This window comes from Limulus polyphemus, unplaced genomic scaffold (genome assembly GCF_000517525.1).
Source record: "Limulus polyphemus unplaced genomic scaffold, Limulus_polyphemus-2.1.2 Scaffold5538, whole genome shotgun sequence".
In the NCBI taxonomy this organism is placed as follows: domain Eukaryota; kingdom Metazoa; phylum Arthropoda; class Merostomata; order Xiphosura; family Limulidae; genus Limulus; species Limulus polyphemus.
In genome coordinates this window covers 1-27305 of record NW_013671148.1, presented here as the reverse complement: position 1 = coordinate 27305, position 27305 = coordinate 1, and the positions used below count along the sequence as shown (strand labels likewise).

At 31.2% G+C, this 27305-nt stretch overlaps 1 protein-coding gene across 3 annotated transcripts in view; it reads right to left on the bottom strand.

Annotated features, from left to right (window-relative positions):
• The window catches only part of LOC106472704 (WW domain-containing oxidoreductase-like), a 55109-nt gene extending 28876 nt beyond the window's left edge, over positions 1-26233 (bottom strand). For all 3 annotated transcript variants that reach the window (XM_013933356.2, XM_013933354.2, XM_013933355.2), the window contains exons 1-4: positions 26096-26233; positions 25819-25883; positions 17204-17261; positions 2987-3165 (exon numbers count right to left, since the gene is read on the bottom strand). In XM_013933356.2, the coding sequence (XP_013788810.1) occupies positions 2987-3165; positions 17204-17261; positions 25819-25883; positions 26096-26190 (397 nt within the window). In that variant the 5' untranslated portion in view covers positions 26191-26233. The remainder of the gene's footprint in view (positions 1-2986; positions 3166-17203; positions 17262-25818; positions 25884-26095) is intronic.
• Between the last annotated feature and the right edge of the window lie 1072 nt (positions 26234-27305).

Genomic DNA, 27305 nt, shown 5'->3' with positions numbered 1-27305 from the left:
GGGGGGGGGGGGGGGGGGGGGGGGGAGGAGAGAGGAAATAGAAAATTGGATAATGGAAGTGGGTGAGTATTGGAAAAAACAAACCTTCTGCCTTCTAACAAGACCCCCAAACAACATGGATCTGAGGTGAAAATGTCCTGCTGGAGCACACCCAGTCAACATTTTCCCACCTTGCCAAAATCCATGAAATAGTTGCCTGTACTGTTGGCAGCATGGGCTTCAGCAATAGGTGAGAAAAACCCCAAACAAAATGGAGGAGTGTTGTTGTGTAGTCACCGCCATTGAATTTTTACTTAACCTAAGTAAAAATACACCAATCATTGGGCACATAAGTAGGATGTTGGTAGGCACCCATGAGGTAATGTGTTCCTAACCAGAATTCAAATAATAGAGGAGCCTTGTTGGAAGTGAAAAACTGAGGAGGATTAGCATGCCAATTACAAGGGATCCAGTGTACTCCCAAATTCTGTTGTGGAGCTGTGGATAACTGCAGAAAAGAGAAGAATGGAGGAAAGGTAACTGAGGAGTGTGGTAAGAGTCTAACGGAGTCGGGGCCACTGGATGTGGGAAAACTTCACAGAAATAACAGGATCAGACCACATTCACATAAAAGAATATTGAGATAAAGTTATGAAAAAGCATAAAGATCCTAAGTCCGAGGGAGACAAGGTTCAAGTAATTCATAGTTGTTCAGTTTAATTGATTAGTGCCATGATTGACAAAAATAATCAAAATTGGTGTTTCTGATTATTACTATTTTCAATTATTCTAACTATTCATGTCCCACGAGCCCAGTGATTGATTAATTAATTACCAAACTTTACCAATTGCCCAGCTCTATATATTAATAATCTATTCTAGTGATGTGGTTAAGCTGTGTTTCTCAATGAGTAATATTTGTATTAGATTAAGAACAGAACAGAACCAAGTCATAAACCAAGTATTATACATTGAAGCATGAGCAGTTAATGGTTTAAAAAACACACAGGGGAAACACCCAAATCAGATCACTGACAAAAATACTGCAGATGAAAAACATGAATATCTTACTAAGTTAAAAGAAAATTACAGTTTGAAAAATACAGGTGCAGTAAATCAGGTCACATATATTACAACTTTAGAAACACATCTCAGTTGTATAATTGAGGAAAATTCTATAAGTTGAAAAATGAGCATAAGCCAGATCATGGAAGAACATGTATATAATGGTTTACCAAACACATCATACTCCAATCACTGAGACTACTGTAAAATCAAAAATTGCAAGTAAACTAAGTGTTGGAAATTTACAAAAAATAATGCTTGAAAATCAATTGTTTAATGGACTTAAAATGGAAAAATGAATTATTGTGTAGTACTGACAATACTCTACAATAAGCTTTCACAATACAATTTATTAAGTTCAGTAACTTATTAAACTTCTCAGCATTGGTTGGTCAAAGTGCTCATGTCGCAATCTTTTACAATTACATTCAAAATTTAATTAAACTACTTTATTATCAATGTATATCAATAAACTTGGCATCAAAACAGTTTATAAATTAAATTTTCATATTATTTGAGTTTTAATATTTGAATTTCAAAAGGAAATATTCAAATAAATTCTCAATCTTCACTTTTATCACATGACACTTGTACACTCCAATTTGTTCATTTTCTATTTTTCATCACCCTATTACATACAACAAGTGTAAAAGAGTATAATCCTGAACCAGCCTTCCACCTATGGAGATCAGCTGGCACCAGATCAAAGTGCCCTTCAACAGCTCCATATATGGACCAAGAAAGAAAATACAAAAAGCATATGTATGTAACTTTGAAGATGAGGCATTAATTGCTCTAGAAGAGAAGTGTGACTTGGATGATACAACAGCAGAAAGTAAGATAGATGATGATACGACAGAAGCTCGTGAAGAAGCCAGTCTCAAATTATTTTGATTATGACGACTGTTACCTTTTGATAATTAAAACTGATAATTATTTGATTTTATTGAATACAAATAGTTGAAACTGAGGAAGCTATTCTCAGATAATTTTCATTATGATGACTGTTAACTTTGGATAATCAATTGTGATAATCCTTTTAGTTTATTGTTTTATAGAACATAAATAAAGAGTTTCACTGACACACAAATGATTAGTTTGTTAAATTATATCATATAATAAATTTAAATCACACACTATGTCATTTACAAACAAATTAAAACATGAATTATCACAGAAAAGTAAGGGTCTGGCAAATATTTTTTTCTGTCTGACCCCTTGTCTGGTAGAATTTTTTCTTAATTACGTGCCCTGGTATTAGGGTATAGAAATAAACAAATAAAGTTTACCTAGAAAAAAAAAATGTAAATATTAATTAAGATTCAATATCATTGAAGTTTGAAAATTGTAAGACTAAACAAGCATTTTTAACCTTAACATAAAACAACCTTGCACTCAGACTAGTCAAAGTCAGGCTTGCTAAAATAAATTCAGAGACAAATCTTTAGAACAAATACTTTATCAAATATTCTGATTTTTATGTACAACATACTTGTAGTATTGACTAAAAGCTTACCAAACTTTGTAATGATACATTAAGTAAAATCAGACTTATAATAATATATATAGTTTCACACTTTCAGGATGTTACAAGATCTTGCAAAACACAAGGGGCCATTTCCGTAGAGTTAAAATGCATTTCATTATTGTCTGATTAAATCGGTTTGTTTTTAACTTCATGAATTTTATATATTAAACCCAACTTTTTTATAAAATAGCATATCAGCTAAACTGGCGGTAAACACTTTAATAGGTAAAAATCAAATATGTTAATTAAAATATTTATTTACTATGATTCTAAAAACTAGTGACATAAAGAGTAAAATAGGTCAGCTCCTACCTTATTTTTTATGGTAGATATTTTGATCTATATATCAAGTCCTTAATTTTTAATAACAAACATTAGCATAAGAATTGTGATTATCTTTATAACTGAACTCACCAATTCCACTGTTACTACCTGTCACTATAGCAACTTTTCCACTCAAGTCTCGTCCATGTAAAACTTGTAAAGCAGTACTGCTTCCATCAAATCGCTGTCTGAAATCATCCACAGAATCCTTCTCTTCTACAGAGAATGCTAACCTTGGATCAGTATATGTTGTTTTCTGATTCACATGGCTGAAAATAAACAATAAATATTTTCAAACAGCCATAACCTTAAAAAGTTTAACCATGATGTAACCTAACTACTGTCTTTTATATGGACAATGTATATTTATATTAACAAAGTATTTTTTCTTTTCTTTCATATAATTATACACTAGCAACATGAGTTATTACTTTTCTTGATAATTTCATTTTCTACCAGATTTCTTAACAGCATTAATTGGAAATATATATATTATTTAGTTTTGTAAACAGGGTATATTCACTGTGTAATGTAGCTTTAGGCCAAAACTTACATTTAACCTATTTTGGTTATTTAGTGGAACATGTTCCAACAACTACTAGTCAATTTTCAAAATTTTTAATAATGAACAAACAAGTTGCATGTAACCCTTTCCTATTGGCTTTTTGGTAGTTTGGATGTATTCTTTTTTAAAAGTAGATTTGATTTCCAGACATTACGAACATTTCATATTTAAAAAATAGTTTAAGTTTAAAAGAATAATCAAATTACAATTAATTGTAAAAGCTTTAAAAATGTATCAAGATAAAGTATTGTAATATACTAGCATCATATTGTTACTGGTAATTATATAACATGTTTTGAAGTACATAAAGATGGCTGATCTGTTAGACTGACAGTTTCCAATAAAGAAACTTATAATCATAAAATTACATAATTTTTGGTTAATTAAAAATGTTACAGATAAGAATGTACTGTCATTCATAAATTTTAGCTTTTATGATTAATAAAAGATTGAAAATTTGTGTTTATATGGTAGTTTTGATGTGGTTTCATTTTATCAATATTCCTCTAAAAAGAGATGGTTAAATGCTCTTAAATGTTGATCTAAAATGTAAATAAAACATATAGTTTAACAATGTTTTCAAAAATAATTGCATTCCAAGCCTAATAGCATCTTGAATTATCACACTGATGAAGTGGTTATGAAGTAAAGTCTAATTCTTCTTTATCTAACCTATTTAATTTTGTTTCCAAAAAAGATAAAAGTTAAAAAGTTTCCTAAATCCATTACTGTTTTTTAAGATTCATAAGTAGGTAAATCAATACAGACATTTCTTTATATTAAATTACTGTTATTTGCAACCTTTTGCCATTCTTACCAGAGCCTTCATCAGGCAACAATAAAATGAGTAATACAGATTCATTTATCTGTGGAACACTGCTCTAAAACAGGTGCCTAAGGAAACAATCATAACAATAACTGACATCTGGTATTAAAGTTATTAACTCTATAGAATTGACTGTCCAAGGTTTAAGCTTTTACATAATTTGAATATTCAAAAACCTCGGTTTTGTAGTTGTATATCAGTATAAAAATCTTATACATGCTGTTGATTAACAATATTTATGATAAGTCTATTACTTCAATATATAATAAATGTAAGGAAAATACAATTATAAGTATTATATAGAAAAATGCATTGTTCATACTTCAAATAATATATCGTAGAATTATAGGTTTAATTTTACATCAAATCCACAACAAATAATATATTTTGTCTTTGATAAATGGTGTTCTTGCACTATTGAGTAGTTGTTGGTTGTTATTTTGATTAATACTAACTGGTGGTTCCCTACCATCTTTGTGCTTGGATGGCAACAGCTTCTTTGATTTTTTCTCAGTTTTGTGTTTTCTTCTCTTTCTTAGACTTAAAAAATGTAAAAATAAAAGTAATTTTCCATAATGTAAAAAGGTATAGCTGATGTGTTTATAGCACAGTTCTTAATATCTCTTTGGTGTTCTTTGAACCTTATCTGTAACAAGTGTTGTGTCTCCCCAATGTATTGTTTAATACACTCACACCAAGTGCTATAAACCATGTTCTTTGTGAAAGGACTGGAAACTAGGGATTTTACTTTCATAATACAGTCAGGTAGTGTAGGAGGACTTAAGAAAACTACAATGATGTTAATTTTATTTATTATCCTCTAAAGTTTTTCCCCTAGGCCAAGTATATATTGGAAGAAATGCTTTTTCATTTTCATTGTGATTGTCGATTGTGGTTCATTAGTAGTGGAGACAAGTAAACCGTATAATATACAGTGAATTGTTTTCGTTGGGTAACTGTTATTCCTGAAAATATTCCCAAAATGTTTTTTTAAGTTTTTCATCTAAGTAAAACAAGGATCATACACTCATAGCTCTGGATTTTAGTGTTTTAATAATCCCAATTTTGACAGTTATAATATGACATGAATGAATATTTAAATATTGATTTATTTAAGCTACTGCTGATGTGTTTATAGCACAGTTCTTACTCATGTTTATTTATTGTAACTGTTCAAGATTACAAAGCTATCACAAGTACTGATCGAGAATACCACAAGATCAAACATAGACAAGTTAGCAAGTTTAAAAACTGCTACTGTTATCTAAATGTGACATGGACAAGAAAATGAAAATAAATAAGCATAAACATAAGCGACAAATATCTTAATAATAATGAAATAAGTGTACTATCTGTTGTACTTAATTTTGTTCCTACTTGAAAACAAGTATCCTACACTGACATCAATGCTTCCATTCAAGATGTTGCTGGTAAATTAGGTCTCAAATGCTAATGAATTGTGCTTCCAAGTTCAAGAAGCCTTGAACTCCTTTACTACAAAACCTTGAAGCAAACTAACTAAAGAGGAGCATGAAGCTATATGTAATTTAAAGAAAGATTGGAACTATATACTACCTGCTGATAAGGGGAATGCTACAATCCTCTTAAACTGATGTGACTATGAGCAAAATATAGAAGAATTGTTAACAGACACAATTTACTAAAGACTATCTTTGGATCCAACTCAACGTAAAGAAAAATAACTAGCTAAAGAACTTTGGAACATGACAAATTAAAAGGAAATAAGCATAACACTGTACAAAAGATTCTCTGTACACTGTTCAATCTCTCTTCACAGCTTTATGGTTTGCCTAACATACCCATGTGACCTATCGTATCTTACACAGATTCAGCAGCTTACAAAACAGTCAAATTTATTTCTAGCATGCTAAACCCTCTGACAATAGATCTGTCTTATTCGATTAAAAACTCACAAGAATTCATTAACATATTTTTGACCAAATAATATCCAAAGACAATACTATAATTAGCTCCAACATAGTTTAACTTTTCATCAAGATGCCTGCTAAGGATACCATGGAAATAATAAACAAACAATTGAGTGATGACATATCACTTCCAACAAGAACATCATGAAATTGTTGGACATCTGTTTTGATGCAAATTACTTCCATTAGAATGGCAGGTTTAACAACATGTTAGACAGTGCTCCAATGGGTTCACCTTTATTTCAGGTAGAAGCAAGAACATTTAAGGCAGCATTTTTAACACATCGTTTTAACATCATAACTGTATCAAACTCATAAAAGGGTAAGATATGCTGGTTGATAATACATATATTTTGTGGACCCATGGAGCTGAAGAATTCAAAACCTTTCGTGCTCATCTGAACAGCATACTTGAAAAAATTGAATTTTCCATAGAACTTGAAGTCAATAACACTCTTCTATTCCTTGATGTTCTGGTTCACAAGGACACATGTTTATAAAAGTTTACCAGTACCATTTATTGGAAAGAAACTCAAACGATTAAATATCTAAATTTTTCATTCATGTCATACAATAGCTGTCAAAACTGAGACTGTTACAGTATTACCATCTAAAGCTACTAGTATATACTCCTTGTTTTACCTAGATAAAGAATTTAAAATATCTTTTGAATATTTTCAGGAATAAATGTTATCCAAAGAAAATGATTCACCATATTTTACTTGATAATAGTGACAACATACCCCAAAATCAGCTCAATCTCAACTCTTTGAATGATACAACTTTCAATGACCTATGTACATGGCTAATAGTGCAATTGTGTAATCAATTCACAATATTCAAATTAAAAGAACAATTAGAATCTTATCTACCAGAGAATATTCCTGCATACAGCGTAAAATATTTAAAATGATGTTTATTGGGTCAGTTTGGTGACAGAATCATGATCATTGGAAGAGAAGGTACTTGCAATATTCTAACATTCACAAACAGAGCATCATCAGTATTATAAGATTCATACTTGAGTTCGACTAGTGATTCAAGTACTGATCCAAACACCACTCTTGCTAAGGAAATTAGTACTGCTTTGAAGAATGACTGAAAATCCTGGAAATTCCCATAGATACTTATCCTGATCCAAATGACATTGATCTTGAAAAGTTGCAACCTGGTGTTCCACTACTTCTTGCTGAATTGATATAATCTATGTTTTCTGTCCCTCACAGTGAATATGCTGCTCATAAAAAGAAGCTGACCATTGTAGCCCTGAGCCACCCAATAATGCAAGCTGCTGGAAAACAATATTACTGCTCACCACTTTTACTTTCAGTGGGTCTCTTTATTCATCAAACAACAAGATCACATATGCTCCTTCATGTGCTCTCATTACTTGTGCTTTCAAAAAGCTATCAGCAGGTGATGGTGTTTCAAAGATTAGCAATAATCAGCACATCAACCACTGACCTACAAGCTGGCACTGATCAAAAGAATATTGGTGGTGGATTTTGTTAATGAGTGGTTGATAATTTTGACTATAAAGAAGACACCATCACATGCTATGACTCTATTCATATTATGGATATTATCACATGTCAAAATTCAGGTGCACCCCAAAGCAAAGAAAATCCAGTGAAAAGAGCAAAGTGTTGCAAGGCTGGTGATTTTGGTCAGATCATTAAGTCTTACATGGCACCGGTTGCATCCTCAACATCAGAAGTGAAGTTTAAATGTCTTGAAAAAAATGCAGCTTTCAATTCACCAGTATGAGTTAATTGATTCCTTATGGTTGTATTTGAGTACACTGAGTTCTAATCCACCCAACTGGCAAGGGTTCATGTTCTCAATATCACATCTAAATTCAACCCAAGTGCATTGTACAACTGTTGTCTACAAACCAATGGTGCCACTAAACCCTATCAATCAAATAAAATTTGTGGCAGGAATTTAGGTTTAAAAATCTTTCAGGTGTTAGAATTAACTTCTGGGGCCTGAAAGACAACCCAGGGTGGTCAGAAACTTTTGTTTCTCTTCACCCCGCACATTTGGAGATTGAAATGAATTTGTATGCAGCCACTGGGCTAAGTTTAGATTTAAGCATGTTGGGAGAGATTTTGATGGGTGTGTGGAGTTAAGGAAGATGCTGACTCAAACGCACCGGGAAAGCCGTGAAGAGATCATCATTTTGAAGTTGGTATGGAGCATGTGTAATTGTTTATCTACGTGGCAATGACATCAGTTGAATAGAGCAGTAGTTGTCACAGAAGGATCAGGGAGATACAGATTGAGTGAATGCAATTTTGTTTTGATAGATTGCATAGTTGAAATTTTAATAAAGTTAAGAGGATTTTATAAAATTTTGATGACAAACTATGACAAGTTATTCATGGTGGTTAGTCTTATGGACTTACTAGATTAACAGCCCTTTTCAGGGGGGCTGGGATAGAATATCCTAATTGCCACTCAACCCTCAAACAGATGAAGCCATTTATAGTACCATGGTCTATGTTTTGTCTCAAGCCAAGAACGTAGGTTTCTATTCTGCAACTCTTACATTTGATCAGCCCTTAGAGTTCAAATACTATAAGATATAATAGGACAACAAAGAGAAATTCAAACACATTTTATTCTTCTTGGTGGCTTTCATCAGTTGATGTCGTTTCTTGGTGTAGGATTTAAACTGATGGAAGAAAGTGGACTTGAAGACTCGTGAATAACAGTCTATGCAAGAAAAGCTACTCAAAAGATGATGGATAGAAAGGAACACTCAGGACATGGCTCAAGATGAGCAGGGTAATCTATGTGAATTGAATGGCATTTCAGAAGAAGATAGCTCAAAATTGATTCAAGATCTGATATGTAAGGAAAAATAAGAAGACATCTTTGTAATCTTTACCAGTGATGATGATGAGACATCCCACGAAAACACAACTGCTGGTGTGGCTGATGATCCACATGATGATATTTGGTCATCACAACAGAATCTTTACAATATATCATATCTCAGACTGTTATTTCTGCTGTTGCAGCTACAACTGAAAGTTCATTGAAATTACAGCAAGAAATTAATGATCTGAAAGCACACCACCTAATCTGAAAAATTGTGGCTATTGTTTGGCAAATTTATTTCCATTATCCAGATATTTATTCAAAAAGAGAATACTATAAACTGGTCATTGCATTTAAAAGGCACAGCAGACATGCTACCCAATTTTGCTGTTGCTAGCCATAACGGTTACACAAAATCCTGCCATTTGTATCTTTAGGACTGTGAAGAAATACATACTTGTTTAAAGGATTATGTTGATCAAGTCCTATATATAGATATGGTCACAGAGCAGATCCTCATGAGAACTAGGAAGACACAAGGAGGTCTGATCAATATAACTCACTGGAAAGCTGCAAGATCAAAGTGGTTTTTAACTCTGTCCACAGTATGGAGATGAGCTTTGAAACCTACTTGGAGCTACATCTGGCACATGGTCTGAACAGCATAAAAAAATGCAGCAAAGACATATCAAACAGAATGTGGAAGATTTACAAAAGTTTGCTACCTTCTTGAAAGCACAAAATCCTTTTTCAAAAAAATATGAAACTTCAGAATTAAGATACACTGCAACAGGGGTGACAGCTGATGAAAAGTCAAAGCTGTTAATATAGGAATGGCAATTCACAAAAACATTACTGGAAAAACAGTGTGAAATCGCATTCTTAAGAGAAATGATCAAGGTACAACTTTTGGTGCTGAGTGAAAACCTGTTAGTGTGTTTGGGAACAACGTGAAAATGTCTTCTCTTGAACTTTACCAAAAACTCTTTTCAATTGTGTGGATAAGTGATCCATCAGATCCATCTGTATTCTCATGAGCAGTCAACTGTTCCTGCATCCCTTTTTCAAGATGATGGTTCCATGATAAAAAAATCTAATGAGCTACATATTTATAATCAACATGGGAATTTGAATTTTATTGAAACAAAAAGACCCTATAGCAGTATTATTTGATGGGTGTGCTTTTCTACATCATGTCACATGGCCAAAGGCTGACACAATAGAAACATTTTGAATTTTTTTTGTAAATTGTGTAGTTCACCAGCATGTCAGTCGGATTTCATTGTGTGTTGTTTTTGACAGCTACATGACAAAAACTACTATAGGACCAGAACAAAAACATAAAAAAGTCAAGAAAGGGATCAATTTAATGGTGGAAAGGAGCTTTTTGGAATGGATGGTCTATATTTAAATAGGATAGGGTCTGGCTTGTTTGCAAGGGTTATTAACTCAGCTGTAAGGGAAGTTTTAAACTAAGACTAGACACTGGTGAGGGTTAGGATAAACTAAATGAAAGGATATAGAGAAAAGTTTAACACAAGAAATGAGTATAGAAGTAGTTCTAAGGGTAGGCTTAATTGTTACTATTGTAGTACCAGAAGTATGAGAAATAAAACAAATGACTTTTAGAGAGCTGGTAGAAATGGAAGATTTTGATATAATAGGAATAACTGAAACATGGTTGAATGTAGACAATTTTTATGACAGAAATTTCTTTGAAATACAGGGTTATATGTTATTAAGTAGATATACAGTACTAAAGAGATAGAAGTGGTTTTATATGTAAAATGTGAGTTACTTCCAGTTGAAGTTGAGGATATCAAAGATAATAGCAAGGTGCTTAAATCCATTTGGGTTTCTATTAGTGGATAAAAAGGGAAAAGGGTTTTAGTGGGAATTTTATACAGACCACCAGATAATGCTGATGAAAGTAGCAAAAACTTTACAATGAGATTAAGTTTTCAGCTGTTAATGAGATCATAATTATGGGTGATTTTAATTTCAAGCACATAGATTGGGAAAGGATGGAGTCAAACCATGAGGTAGAAAGGTTTTTGGAGATTGTTAAAAATGGTTTTCTTTTCACCAATTGGTCAAGGAACGTACTAGAAGCAATGCTACTTTAGATTTATCTATAACTTCTAACAGAGAAATAGTTGAGAAGGTGGAAATTGGGGAACATCAGGGTGCAAGTGATCATTGGTCTATTAGATTTGATGTTTTGCTGCATATGGAGATCAGGAAGAATGATATTTTGGTTGCAATTTTTAAAGAAATGCAACAAAAATTATCAGTTGCGAATTGGGCAGCTGAGTTATCTGGAGACACTGATCAGATGTAGAAAATTTTGTAAAGATAATCTTTTTTATATTCAAGATGGACATTTCTTATAGAAAGAAAAGGATGGCTGCAAATAAAAACCATGTTGGTTTACAAAGGGTATAAGAGATAAAATTAAATAAAATCATCAAAATTTAAGAAATTTAAATTGATTGGTATGATAGAAGATTATAAAAGGTCAAGAAAGTTGATAAAACAGGAAATTGAGACATCAAAAATAATACAGCAAAAAGTTTGTTGGAAATGTAAAAATTAAATATATTAAGTGTAAACCAAATGTTAGGATGGGGGGTAGGACCTTTGAATGATGATAATGGAAGGCATGTATCTGATGATTATGAGATGGCTGGGTTATTAAATTCTGCTTTTTCTTCAGTTTTTATCAATGAACATTTAAGCAATATTCCTTATCTTGATCAGTTGATGGATGGAAAGAAGATCGAACAAGATGATCACATTAATTCTGAGATTGTTAAGAAAAAAATATGAAAGTTTAACAAATGATAAGGCTCTTTGGTCAGACATTTCCCCAAGGGTTTTAAGGAGGTTAAGGATTGAATACGTGAGCCACTTGCTACTATTTTTTGTAAGTCCTAGAATAGTGGTCAGTGTCAGAGGATTTGAAGTTGGTTAATGTTACTTCTCTTCTCAAGTGTGTTGATAAAAATTGTACCCAGTAATTATAGGCCTAATAGTCACATATCAGTTGTGGGAAAGGCTTTGGAAAGTCTTATAAAACATGTTTTGCAAAGTCATTTAATACAGTTTAGAACTTTATTGCATAGTTAACATGGTTTCACCAAGGGAAAACCTTGCCTTAAAATTTTTTGACATTCCTTGAAAAGATTACTGCTTATATAGATGAGGGTATGGATAAAGATTTGGTGCATCTGGATTTTCAGAAAGCATTTCACAAGGTTCCACATAAAAGGCTAGTAAAAAAATGATCTCTGTAGGTGTTGGGTATAAGGTGTGGGGCCAGACAAATGGAAGTTGGCTAATTTTACTACTCTTTCCAAGGAAAGTGATAACAATTGTTCCAATAATTACAGACCTGTTAGTCTTACATCAGTGGTGGGAAAATTTTTTGAAAGTCTGATAAAAGATGCTTTGCAATGTGATTCAATAAAGTTGTAAATTCTGTTGGATAATCAGCATGGTTTTACTGGGGGAAAATCTTGCCTTAGGCCAGGCTTAAAAATATTTTTGTTTGCTGTAACCCTAAACTGATTTAAAATGTGGGTAGGTAGGTAGGTAGGTAAATATCTTTTTTTTTTTAAATTGCTTGATCACCTAAAATAACATGTTAAACCATGGATACAATTACCATCAACATTTATTCTATGAAGAGAATTTCAGAAATTTCAAATTCTAAATTCTTTCGCAACACACTTGCTGGTTGATATCGACCTCAATGGACAAAGTTGAATTGACTGTTGCCAAAAAGTTTATGGTTTGTTCTTCTCTTTCATCTCATTTGCCTTGTAAATCTACAAGTACTTCTCTCCACATGGATAAGCTTCCAATCAGAATTAATTTGTTTTTGATTCTAATCCTCAATCCATGAAAACCTTTTTATGGAGACAGATACACTGAACAGACTTTTGTCTGCCATGTTGTCAATAGTAAATTCTCCCCTGATCAGTTGTATTTATTAGTTTAGTGTAAAGGTTCCTAGGGATGAGATAAGCCATGTTGTCAAACTTCATTGTATTGGCCAATCAGCATTAAACTGTTAATCATGTGATGCCCTCCCATATCTTCATGGATTACAAGAATTTTTGGGAAAAAATATCCTAACTATAATAAGGTGATAAAAATTATAAAGTTGGCAAATTTTGTTAAATGGGTTGGTATATTGTCTTAAATTGGTGAAAATAAAAATTTCCTAGGTCATAATGTCAAAAAAATCTCTCGGACAGCCCCAATTTCAGATGGTCAATCGAGTTACTGCACACAGAAATATTTTTAAGCCGGGTCTTACTAATCCTTTTACATTCTTTAAAGATGTTACTGCTTATGTAGATGAGGATATTGGTGTATCTGGATTTTTAGAAAGCACCTCACAAAGTGTCACAAAATGTTTGTTAAAAACTTTATCTCTGCACGTGAGTGGGATAATAAATTGAATAGATGAAGAAAGCAAAGGGGTGTTATAAATGAAATTCATTCAAACTGGTTTTATGTCATGAGAGGGGTACCTCAGGCCTCAGTGCTATTTTTGATTTACATCAATGACATAATTTGTAAGGTATACATGACTATTTCTGTTTAAGTATAACACAAGTGTTAAATTTAGTTATTTTTAGAAGCGATAGTTTAGCACAGGTTTGTTAACATAACTGTGTACAAATCATACATTATGTAGTTCCATTGTTGTGATTTGTAACTTGTATTATTGCATCATGTTACCAGAACCTTCCAAGTTTTTCTCGTTTTGATTGAGTATTATTACATCATGATATCTCAGTGTGTTGAAAGTTCTAGGCCTCAGTCAGGCTATAAATACACATACATAATGTAGTTCAAGTAAGTAAGACAAAGATAGGTAGACAGATAGCTAGAGTTAGATTGGGTGTTTAGCCATAAAGAGCATATAGTAGTGCTTTTTTTATTAAAGTGAAATTATCACCATCAACATCAGAGTAGAGAAAACAATTTTTCTTGCCAATCATGTTCTAATATAATTGAACAAACTTGTGTGGATTTTTTGACAAAAAGTAAATTATTTAAAACTCTGGATACAATTGTAGTGGTTAACTGTGTGACGAATATTTGTACATACATTTGACTTGTTTTAATATATTATTTTAAAACAAGTGGACTGTGTGCTGTTTGTTTATTGTTGAAATTTATCACTAACAAATCACAGACACCTACTGTAAAGAATCCTGTCCATCCATATATAAAAACCTGACATCAGTTAAGGAATGATCAATAATTATTTACATTTGTTGATGACATTAATGTTTTCGGAGTTGTTGGCTCTGAGGAGCATGCTAGTGCTTTAAAAAAGGATTTAGGATATTTGGTGAATTGTGTAAATAAATGGCAGACAAATTTTACTTATTATAATCATGTGAGATATCAAATGTGGATTATGAGTATAATTTTGATGGGAATAACCTTAACAGTATTATGAAAGAAAGAAAAAACATCTTAGTGTTTTGGTTCATCAGTCTCTTAAGTCATTCAAGCAATGTACTTTTGCTAGTGGCAAGGAAAATAGGATTTTAAGTTGTATCTACAAAAATATTGAATATGAATCTAAAGATATTATAATGTCATTGAATAGTCCATTGGTTAGGCCACATTTGGAGTACTGTGTTCAATTTTTGGCTCTTTAGCTTAGAAAGGACACTGAATTGTTGGAAAAGATTCAGAGAATGGTTACTAGGATGGTAACTAGGATGGAAAGGTTGTTGTATCAGAACAGGTTAACGTATCTGAACATATTTTCTCTTGAAAAAAGAACAGTTAGAGGTAATCACATTAACATGCTTAACATTGTTAAGGGATCTGATGGTGTTCATGCATAATCTTTTCTTGTATTACATGACAAGAAAGGTAAGAGTAGGGGACACAAATATAAGTATTGACATGGTAGGAGTCATCTTCAACTAAGACAGCTTTATTCTCCTAACAGGGGGGGTTGGCCTATGGAATAGGTTGTCTTCAGATGTAGAAGATGCAGTTTAATGGACAGTTTGATAAATATTTGAATGACAAAGGATGGCTTTGAATTTTTTAGTGTTTAGTTTAATTTAATAGATAGGACAACCTAGATGGACCAAAAAGTCCATTGTTTTCCTTTAATATTATGTTAGTCAATAGTAACATTGCATATCTTTTAAGATAAGATGAAAATTTGGTCCACATTCAGCAACTTAGAATCAGCTATCATTTTATGATAAGTTTGGACAAGATAAATGCAATAAAATCCATAATTCAACCTCTCTCAGTTTTGCCTATACTTATTAAGTTTAATACTTGATGAAAGGAAAGCTAATGAAGTTAAAGCAGTATTAAATTACATTAGTTCCCTTTTATAGGTGTAATTCGAATAGAGAATCTTGGAATAAATTATTCAAGAAAGGAAAAATGACAATAATATGAGCATTTTATAAATATGAACTTGATCTAATTATGTGCATAAATATATTTCTTCATCTATGCAGTAATATTCTTTTAATTACTAAGAGCTTCAAGATGCAATCCTTCCTAATTTAGGAAAATCTGAAAAGCAGAAAACTTGAAATGCTAATTGTCATAGACACTGTTATAATTTTGACAAATTTGTACTATTTAATGTTTTATGAAAGATATTCCTAACACATTAAGTTGAACATTATATGAAAATATTTGTTTATTTATAAAGATGACAAAATTTATGTTAATTTAAATATGTACAAGAAATAAATGTAGAATGAAAGCATTTCCTTTAACTAAGATGACATTCTCAAATGTCTGATGCAACAAAGCCAAAAATACAAAATATTTTGTACATGAAAAACAGGCAAATACAACTAAGTACAAACTGCAATGTGAGAAAGTTAAAATGTAACCTAGTGAGAGAAGTATCAGGTGTAAAGAAACAGGAAATCATTCATGTATGTTGTATTATGCTGTTGGGCAGAGATATCGAGAGGTAAGAGACAAGTGAGGTTAAACCACCGATAAGAACTCCTCAAAATAACAACTAAATTCTGCTACCTTTCCTATGCTATTATACTTCTACATAATTGCTTTCCTGTTTTCCTCATATAATTCAGATGTAGCATCTTTGCTGCTATTGCTGCATTATTGCACACTAGATATACAATGATGTCTTCTTTCTTCTTGTGTTCTCTTAGTTGTTCAGCAGAAATGATGAAATATGAGTGCAACTCTTGAGAAGTTCCTATAGAATTACAGTTTGTTTGTTTTGGATATTGATGTACAGCAAAAATAGCCATAACTAATTCTAAACTGAGGGAAGACAACAGCACCCGCTACCTACCCTTGGGCAAATCTAATCAAATAATTAGACTGTCACTCTTATAAAGCACCTATGTCCCCAAATTGCAAAGCATAACTTACCCCTTTTCATAATCTGAAATAGGTCAACTGCTAAGATCAAAGATGTAGACTAATTCTTAGGTCATCAATTAAGTCTTTCAAAGACTATGCTTACTTAATTAGCAAAATATGTTAAAAAATCATTAGTATATTAATTAAAAATAAACTTTTATTTAAAGATATAAAAGTAAAAAAATGTTAGTGAATGAGTAGAAATAAATTTTATGCACAAAAAATTCAAAGTATTGATAAATAAAATGCAAGAAATAAACTGAAAAACGTTTTTAGTGTTTAGTGAAGAAAAACAAAAAACAACATTAAAATATACTAAAAATTATTAAGTAAAAACAACAAAACAGTAAAAAGTCAAGTTTTACTGCAATGTTATGTATTTCACCTTCTTCTAGAAACACCATTTCTCTCTGAAAACTAAATATTATTTTCTCTTTTTTTTGTACATTTACTGTTTTGTTAATTTTATAATATATCATCAATTAAACTGAACATTCAAGATAATGAATTTCAGCCACCACCACCCCTCTTTCTTCATTTGTCTAGGAAATATACTTAATGTAATTTCTTGTTTAGAAAATTCCCCTACTAGTAAATACTTTTCTCTAATTACCATTGACCTAGAGACATTCACTGCTTGAAAAAGGATTAAAGGAAAAATGTGAGAATGTATATATCAATGTGAATTTATACACATAATGGCATTATCTTTAGAAAAGTGTTGGACTTACTCTATATAAAAAACATGACCATCATCTGTAACTTGCCTTTCCCATCCATAAGGTAGTTCTGAAATTTCAATAAGCACCATCAAACATAAAAATTATTAAAATGCAAGAAAACCAAACAAGGTTTATGAAACAAAGCTATTTACTATAGTGACATCTAACAATTTTTGTACATGAGGAATAAAATTATAAAAGGACTAAAATTTAACAACAAGAAAACACTAAGTGTTGTATACATAGTGCATCATACATCTTTAACTTGAAAAATGTACTACATATTTCTACACTAATTTCCAATTAATCTTTTTAAAAATAAAAATTCAATTTCTAAGAAAAATTATTAATATATATTTGTTAAATAAAATAAAATGCTACAAAATTTTGCAATTTTCTAAAATATTTGCAAAAATCATTACTTCCGTGTTAAAATACTCATCTTGTTAAAATTTAAATTCAGAGAATAATCAAACCTGTTAATCCCAAGCTACAGAATGCTCATTCCAGATTCATAATATATACCAAGGTTCTTATGCTCAAAAGTTATCTATATTATTGACATCATTGAATCACCTTACTTAAAAGATAATGTATCAGTTAAAATGCTCATCAAGAGAGGTACAGCTGATTAAAGCAAAATTAACAAGTACTTTTGAATCCTTTCACTGCTACAATACATATACTCAATAAAACATAACAAGAAACTTGTCTCCATTCTATAATTATAATATCAGGTTGATTAAGTAATGAACAACCTGATTTAAAAACATTTATTCAACCTAAATCAGCACCGAACCAAAACAGTACCCAGACATCTTTTCTTATCTGTATTTATTTAAGTGCTCAACACCATATATCAAAATTTTGAATTGTTAAATTTCATTTAAATGATATTACTCTCTTTCTATTGCATCTTTCTCTCTCTAGGTATCATATCCAAACTTCTCCCTGAGGCACAAAACATTTACAAAGTTGATGCATTTGTCAATTTAGATAGATTCTTAACGTAAGTCAACCACTGTCTTCCATGGTCTTTACTTTCTTCAATCTTTCCAGTTAGAATCAGACTTTCAATTTCCTCTTTCCTTATAATGTGGCCAAAAATCTACAACTGTCTCTTTCTAATGTTTGTCAGCATCTTCCTCGTGCAACCTTCTCTTGATAAAATATCTTCATTTGAGGTGTGACTTTTCCAACATACCTTCAAGATATGGCTTAAGAATCACAACTGAATTGCTTCAATTCCCTTATCCATACTTGGTGATATTGTTCAACATTTTGATGCATACATGAGAATTGGTATAACAAATTTTGTTGCAAATATTTTCTATTATACATATTCACTGTACATAATAACAAAGTTAATTAAATGTTTGTAAGAGAGTTTTCTGATAACTTCCAAAATATTTAAGTGGTAAATATACTGCTCTATCAGAAGTATCCAAACACCAATTAAAGTTATGATTTTGCAAAATCTACAAGAGAACTTAATTGGACTAAACAAAGAAAGATTAGCTGTATTCATACAAATATATTTACTGCTTGGATCAATAAGATATTATCAACATTACTCCCTACCTTTATTTACAATAGCATTAAAAAATAATAAACTGAATAAAAAAATTACTTTTGAGCTAAGTAGATCATCAAAATAAAAATATTTTACCTGAAATCTCTAAATGTTTTAAAATAAGCTCAGTAAAGAAAGTGCTCACATTAAAAATCATTTATTTCTTAATTTATAGTTCCTGACCTTACTAGCCCTCCTAACTTTCATAGTAGTCATTCTTAAGATTTTCTAACAAATTTTCTTTGCTTGTTTTTTTTTTCTTTCTTAATGATGCTTAATGAACATACTAAGATTTGGAATATCAAGTGGAAATATTTCTTAAATGCATATTCTAACATGCATGTATTTCTCATACTTTCTCCTGGTGATACTGCTGGAAATTTATCTATACTTATACTGTAAGAGTTTCTATTTGCAGTGTTTACTGCATTTTGTAGGGAACTGATAAAGAAAAGAATTACTTTGTTGCTCAATATGTTCACTAAAGTTGAAAAACAAAAAGGAGCATTTAAAAATTTTCCTAGCTGATTTTAGTCTTACCCACAGTATGAAACATGATAATAAACAGTATGAAAATCAGTCAGTAAAAATTAATACTACATGTACTTGTGGTATGTAATGTCATATATTCCGATAAGTTAAATTTCATAACTTAAATTTTATTAACATCTGCATAAATAACATGAATAAAGGCTAGCCTAAAACTGTAAACGAAGTGATTAATATTATAATGAATTAAAAGGAATCAGCTGATTTACCTTCTGTAAGATTTTTGCATTACTATATTAAATACTTTCTATGATTTGGTACTGATTGAATCATGTATCTAATGAAATCTTGAAATAGAATAAAGGCTTCATTAATTAAATGAGTAATTCAACTGTGAATTAAAGAAGTTCAAATTTCTGTTACAAATTTGCAACTGTGTAAGAGTAAAGTTATTTCAACATTGCATTTATTCCAGTCATAAAATCATTGTCTATACTGCAGAAATGAATGTAGCTTATTGAACACCAACAACAGTTTGTTTGTTTTTCTAGCAAGACATTCTACTGATTAGTGACCAACTTCATGTAGAAGTTTGAGTGTGATAGTGATTATTACCAAAAGCATCTGTTGGCTCAGATCAAAAACATAAAGAAAGAAAACACTGAAAAGATTTGTGTAAAGAAAATTCTCTCTTTAAATTTATTGCACTTGAACTTTTTGTACTTTTGCTATAAAGACTGACATTTATTGTTGACATATTTATTTAAAATATATAAATAAAAAATTTATTCCAGTGAATGACTTCTACAATTTTCCAAAGTCAAAATTTAAGTGAAATTCAGCATTACACACTAGGAGTAGTGAGTTTCAAATGATTAGTGCTTTGAGTTTTGGTTGTAAGCTAGAGTACTTATCAGTGTTCTTATTTCTGAATTACAACTATAATTTTACAAGCAAATTTTAAAGAAATAGGAAATCACTTGAATAATTTTATATTGTAAGCCAACATGTTAGATACCAAAGACAAGGTTGAAATGTGAACAAAATGATAGTAATATCTTGAGTTTTTAAATGAATATTTGTAATTAAACCTATGTATTTGCATTTGCTTTTTATCTCTTTCTATCAGAATGACAAAAATGTGTTAAAACTACCATTTTCTTAATTTTTGCTTTTTCAAAAATTCCATTAAAATATTGTTTTGAACTAAGCTTTTAAATATTTAGATGTTTGTATTGTTGGCTACAGAAAGCTCTAGAATTGACATAATGTAATGAGCATGTGAAGTCTTATATGGTCAGGAAAGTAGTATACAGAACCATAACAACACGTGTATGAGTACATTAAACCTCAACTGGTAGGGTGTGGTCAGAATAAACCACATCAATTTTTCAAGTTGATATTCCAACTCATCTAATGCTGCTCTCTAACTGATATTTTCTGTCCTTTGTCCTCAATCAGTTTTTGAGTGTTGAGCAGAGCAGATGTGCTGTTGCAGTTCTATTTCTCACTGTTGTAATTGTTTGTTTGTCATTTGCATGTCACTCTGACACTAGTAGTTGAGGGTTAAGATTGTTGGAGGTTTTGATGAGCTAGTCATTGATTTTTATTAGAAGTTTTAAGCCTATTTTTTTCTAATGCTTTGCCAGCTTTCAGCATTAATGCTGTAACCTTTGAAGGTCAGGAAAACTTGATATTAGTTTCTAGCCAAGTTGAGTCTAGTTACATTAGAAATGAAAAAAGGTACTTGTCAAAAATAAACAACAGCAGATAGAAAATAGTAAATTTACCTTGTAAAGTTGACAATGATTAGGCATTGACTTTTCATCAGGTAGCGTCTAAAATCGTTATAAAAACTAAACATGAAACAAATTAGAATGTTAAAAACAGAATAAAGAAAAGTAACATATTACACATTGCAGTGTATACATTAACACATAGTTGTGTAGGTGAAACAAGCAATACACTTAACTCAAGATAAGTGACTCATGTAGATAAGCTGTGTCCATACATTACAGAGAAGTCTTTGTAGCACTGGCTTGACCAGGAGCCTACTGAAAAGTCAGAGGAGAATGACAATGCCATCTTGAGTCTTCCAAACCTACCTGACAAAGGAGAGGATGCTGTAAAGACTTATTTAGCAGTCATTCAAAATGGAGGCAACTACCAGCACCAACCACTGGATGAAACACCAACATAGGCCTCCCAATTGATATAGGTGGGATTAATAAATAAAACTAGAATGATCACTAGGTTGAACACATGATAATGATTGAAAGGAAGTGGAATTCCCTGTTTTCCAAGCTATCAGGTGATCCATACTGTAATGTAAGCACTACATTGTGAAATAGCCATTTGATTAACAGCTAAAACAGTCATTGTTTCAAACAACTAATGATTAAAAAGTAGTAGCATTCCCTGATTTCTGAGCCATTGTATAGTAATTCCATATGCCTGGCATGGCCTGGTGGTTAAGGGCTCTTCCCTTGCAACCTGTGATTTCAGAGCCTATTTGTTGATCATGCTCGCCCTTTCAGTTGTGATGGTCAATCCCACTATTCATTGGTAAAAGAGTAGTCCAAGAGTAGGTGGTGTTTACTAACTGTCTTCCTCTAGTCTATCACTGTTAAATTAAGGATGGCAAGCACAAAGTTCTTGAGTAGCTTTGCATGAAATTCAAAACAAACAAACAAATAATGTCCAGCAAAATGTATTTATACATTTTGCTTCTGCTACTCAATCATTAACAGTTAGGGCAGTTGCTGGTTTGCACATCACAGACAGAAAGAAAGTGTCTGTCCTTGCTTTCCAAGCTATAGAATGGCACTGATGTGATGTATGTACTATAATGTAAACTTATCACTTCATTATTGGATTATCAACAGTTACAATGATCATGTGATTGAAAAAACAGCACTTAAAAAGGTGTTGCAACCCATTGATTTCTTAGTCACTCATTAAATTTTCTAATTCAAAATATCAGATGTTTCAAAAAAATCCCTCTGAAAATCTAGCTGATTAGTGAAAACTGCAGAGCATACTGGCCTTTACTTAATAGAATTTTCATTGATCTTCATGGAAAAATAAGTTAGATCTATAATTAATGAGGATAATCTACTTTCTCCAGGTGTATATTGGTAAATAGATTTTTTAAATGTCTTATCTTCTATGATTTTGCCAGTGATTATTTACTTCATGAAACTGAGTTTGCTGGCTCCTAGATGATACTACCATCATCACTATCAAGTATATCTTTAGTTGATAACTTAAACGTTATGAAAATGACTCATGCAGTAGCAAAAGAGTTGTATAAACTAACAGAATGCTTGATAATGAATAATATCAGCATCTAAATGTGGCAATGTGTGTATGTGGATGCATAAATGTATGTGTAGAAACTATACGTGGAGTCCTTTTCATAAGGGTTTTAATATTTAGAAAATTAACAGAAAGTGTGCAGTAATAAACATGAAGAAAACAAAAATAAGACAATGAGGGCATGAAAATATAGAATTTGATCTCAGCAATATGAATTGGTAAATATTTTGGATATTTGACAGTATTTCTTTTTGCATGATTTAATTCTGAGGTCTTATGGCAATTTTAAATTACATCTTAACTCTATGAATAGTGTAGAAAATCAAAGAGCACATGTTACAACCCTTTACAGAGTTACATTCAAAATATAATTCAACTTCATTATCAGTGTAGGTCAATATACTTGTATACCAAATTTTCATATTATCTAAGTCATAATTTCTTAATTTGAAAAGGAAATATTTAAGTAAATTCTCAGTTTGTAACTCTGAGTCACATGGATTAGTGGCAGTGTAATTTCTCATTTATAGATTTTTCTCTTCCCTGATTAAATTTCAGATTCTTCAACCAATAAGGAGCACGTGCTACAGATAATCTACAAGCTAAAATATAAATTTTCACCCTCTTTTCTTCTTGCATTACATTATTCAGTGGTGTAGGATATGGGAGAGGCCACTCCCCCACTTTTCAATCTGTCCCAGTTAAAATGCATCAAATTGGGAAAATTACTATCAGGAAAAGCAGGAGAATTAATAAAATTTAATACAAAACTCAAGAGTTTACAGGGCCCTAAGGTAAGTCCTGTATTGTGGCTGTAATGGGTACATCTGTGGCATGCATTTTCTCAATTTGCTCAGTGAAATAAACCTTGCCCCCCATTTATAATTTGTCCCCTACACCCTTGTTATTTCTTCAACCAACATTGACATGCCCTTTCCTATACTCTAAATTTTTTAACAATTGTCTTTAATATTGCTATCACTGTACTGGACATATTCATAACCAAGAGAAAGAGCAAACTATACAATACACAAATAACATGATCATTTGTTTTGTTTGAGTCATAAAGGTACCTCATTTGTCATCAGAGCTGGATGTGTTTGGACCACATATTATGATTCAAGAATTGATGAATAATTTTAACCTATTTATAGGTCAGTCAGAAAGTCGAATAAATTACAATAGTTTTTTGTAAAGTCTAATCTAGTGAGTTAAATGTTTTTGGTTTTATAAAATTCAAATTTGATAGTTATATATATTATTTTATGAGCAACCAACATGATTAGAGAAAAAATGCTTTGAAAGTAGGTCAGATGACAAGAAAATAGCTAAATTTCCTGTTTTTTATGTACATTTTTTAATTACTACTACATTTTTAAAAAATAACTTAAATGTCATAGTTAAAAATTATGAGGTTAGAAAAGAAAACTTGCATGAAAACATAAATAAAATTTCTTTTGTCACCACTCCTTAAGTAACACAAAAAACATACACAGTTTAAACACACATGATGTAATGTGATCTGTTTGTTTGCTCCATTGTCCCACCAAATGAATTTCTGCTTTTCACAGTGGTAAAAAATGGTTCTAAGAGCAATAAAACAATAAAATTGAATGAAAGAATGTAAAACGTTAAGATGCCTAAAGCTCTTAAGATAAATAATTATAATTGTTTAGGGTAGAGAAAATAAGAGATAAATTATGAAGTTTCACTAAAAAAACTTACAATATTTTGAAGGATATCCTAGAGGTTATGTAAATGAAATGTGAAAACTGTAAGATGAACAGAAGTTTATCTATTTTTAGCAAGAAAATTACTTTTTACTGACTGTTCAGAATTTATAAGTTCTCAAACACTTCTTTAATAGAAACATTTCATTAAAAATTCTGATTTTTAGTGGACAGACTTGAAATGTATACTAAAAGCTTGCAAAATTTCATGAAAATACATTTAGCACATTCCCAGTTACAGTATATATATATATATATATATATATATATAGTTTCATGGTTACAAGGCTGGTTAAAATGGCCAAGCCCACACAGGTAGAGTTAAGAACTCTTTTTACATACATGATTTGAGACCACCCCCTTTTTGAGTGGGTGAGATTAAATTCATTGTTAAATATTTTTAATGTATATCTTTGTTAAAAGCTTTTTTACTCTGTTTTTCTTCATTTTGATTTGTGGACAGAGCACAGATTATGTGGTTTGATACTTAACTACAAATCCTTTTATTTTTTAATTCAGTAATTAATTTTTGATAACCTGTCCATTCTTAATGTGGAAAGTATATCACTGTGCCTTGATTATTTCTTTCCTTTCCTTTAGTTTTAGTTGATGTGCTTTTAATAATGGGTCAGGCAATGTGCCTAACCTTGTAACCACAAAGTAATTATCAGTTTCCATAGTATAACTTTGAACATGTTTTGTGTATCTTCATTCAATTTTTCATGCTTTTAGTAAACATTATAATTCTTTTGTAGACAAAATCAGAATTTTTAATTAAGTACTTTAGTAAATTGTTGCCCTTGAATATATGGAATCAGTGTTGATTGCTCCGAGTGCAAAGTGATTTTCAATTTAAGATTATAAATACTTTTCTTCATCTAAAAATTATCAAATTTCATTTGCATAATCTCTAGAACCTGCTAAATAAATATCAAATGTTTATATATTTTCAGTAAAACTTTATATTTTAACTGTTATTTTCTATATCTTAACCCTATATGCATTTGATCAATTTGACTAAACTCACAATCATCGTAATAAATTTGAAATAAAATGAGTAGTACTATCTTATCATTTTCAGGATTGACCATGAACTTCCAAGATACTTCTCCTGAAAGTAGTTGGAATGGCTACTCTGACCAATAAGACAAGAGGACATGCCATGCTACACACAAAAAACAATATTTTGCATTTTGTTTTTAATATTTGGTTTTAAATTAAGAAATTATAACATATATATAATATTAAAATTTAAATTATAAACTATGTTTTTATGCCAATTTTATTTACATACTTTGTTAATAAAGTTGTTTAATTAACTTTTGAACATAACTAAAACATTGACTTCTCTTTGACCTGTCCATAGTAAAAATGTTAAAATGACTGAAATAATAATTATGTAAATCACACAGAATGAAACTCGTAACAGTTTAACATACTTTGTGACTTTAGACTGGTTATGAGTTTTATTTTAAGCCATGAGACTGTATTATTCTAAAAACTCTTAACCTTACCACCAGAAACTTTTTTCTTTTTTCCAGAAGAAGGATGCATCCACTGTGTGCTTTTTGTTTCATGACTACAAAACAAAAAGATATATTATCATTTTTGGAAGGAATAAATTTCAAGGAATAAGCATTTTATCCTCAAAAAAACTCAGCATCTAAAATTTCAGATTTTGTCCTAGTTAACTATAATAAATATGTTAGACTTGCATGTTAAAAATATGGTTAAAAATTTTAAAACCTTGAATATTATAATTCACAGCAGGCACCCCTAGGAGTTACATACTTGGCATAAAACACTTTCCCATCTAAGGTGACTCGTTCTTCCCAGCCAGGTGGAAGTTCATCTTCACTATCAGTTTCTGGTAAAAATGACGCCATACCAAGAATGTCTACGTCACCAGCCTTGTGAAGATATAATTATCTTCAATGTATAAAAATCAAAATATGTTAGCCTAATGAAAACTTTAATATTTCATCAATCAAAAATTAAACTTTTTTCTTGTATAATGAAAGCTGGGAAATCAAACTAAGAGTGATGATACTGCTGGTGAATATGAAATTAACTAATGAAAAGAGGATGCTGGTGAATATGAAATTAACTAGTGAAAAGAGATGCTGGGGGTTTATAAAAAATTAACAAAAACAAAACTTTTGTTAAGACAGGTAGAGCTATCAAAATTTATAAACTTAAAACTATAAATTAAAAATCAAAGATTTGTATATACTGAAATGGACTACAAGGTGAAGGTTGAGTCAAAAATAACTTTTTAAATAACTCCCAATGAGAACCTTATTATTGAGAAACCAACTTTGCATTACTTTTTTTTTTACCAATGATGGTAGGAAGGCTACTCAATTTCTTGAATAAGAAACTTTACTTACATATCTATCAAAACAGTCATTGGTTGGTTGTTTGTTTGGTGTTTTATGGTGCAAAGCAGCTAGGCTATCTGCGCCAAACAACCGGTAAAAGCAATGAAAGTAGATTAGAGTAAAATGTAAAAAAACAGTGAGTTAAAAATCAATACATGTCGGTAAAAGATTTATATAGAATTAAAAAGACATATAGTGTGTAAAAAATTAAAAATACAATCTAGTCAGACAGTGTCACCATTACCAATGACACTGTCCAGCGTCAGGGGTAAACCTTTAGAAAAAATGTGTCTAAAATGGTGCCGCCGCTCATGGTCGTAACGACGGCACGACAGTAAAATGTGGGCTATTGTGACTTGAGTGTCACAATGGCTACACATCGGTGGGTCAATACCTGATAAAAGAAAACGATGGGTTAAAAAACTATGACCAATGCGTAGCCTTGCCAGCACTACTTCCTCCTTCCGATCCTTACGGAAGCAAGACGGCCAAAGACCAACAGAAGGTTTGATCTGGAAAAGCTTGTTATGGCGTTGCTCACTCCAAGTCGACTGCCAACTGGCACGAAGCCGCGCCTTGAAGACAGGACCGTAGTCCATGTACGTACGGGACAGGCACGG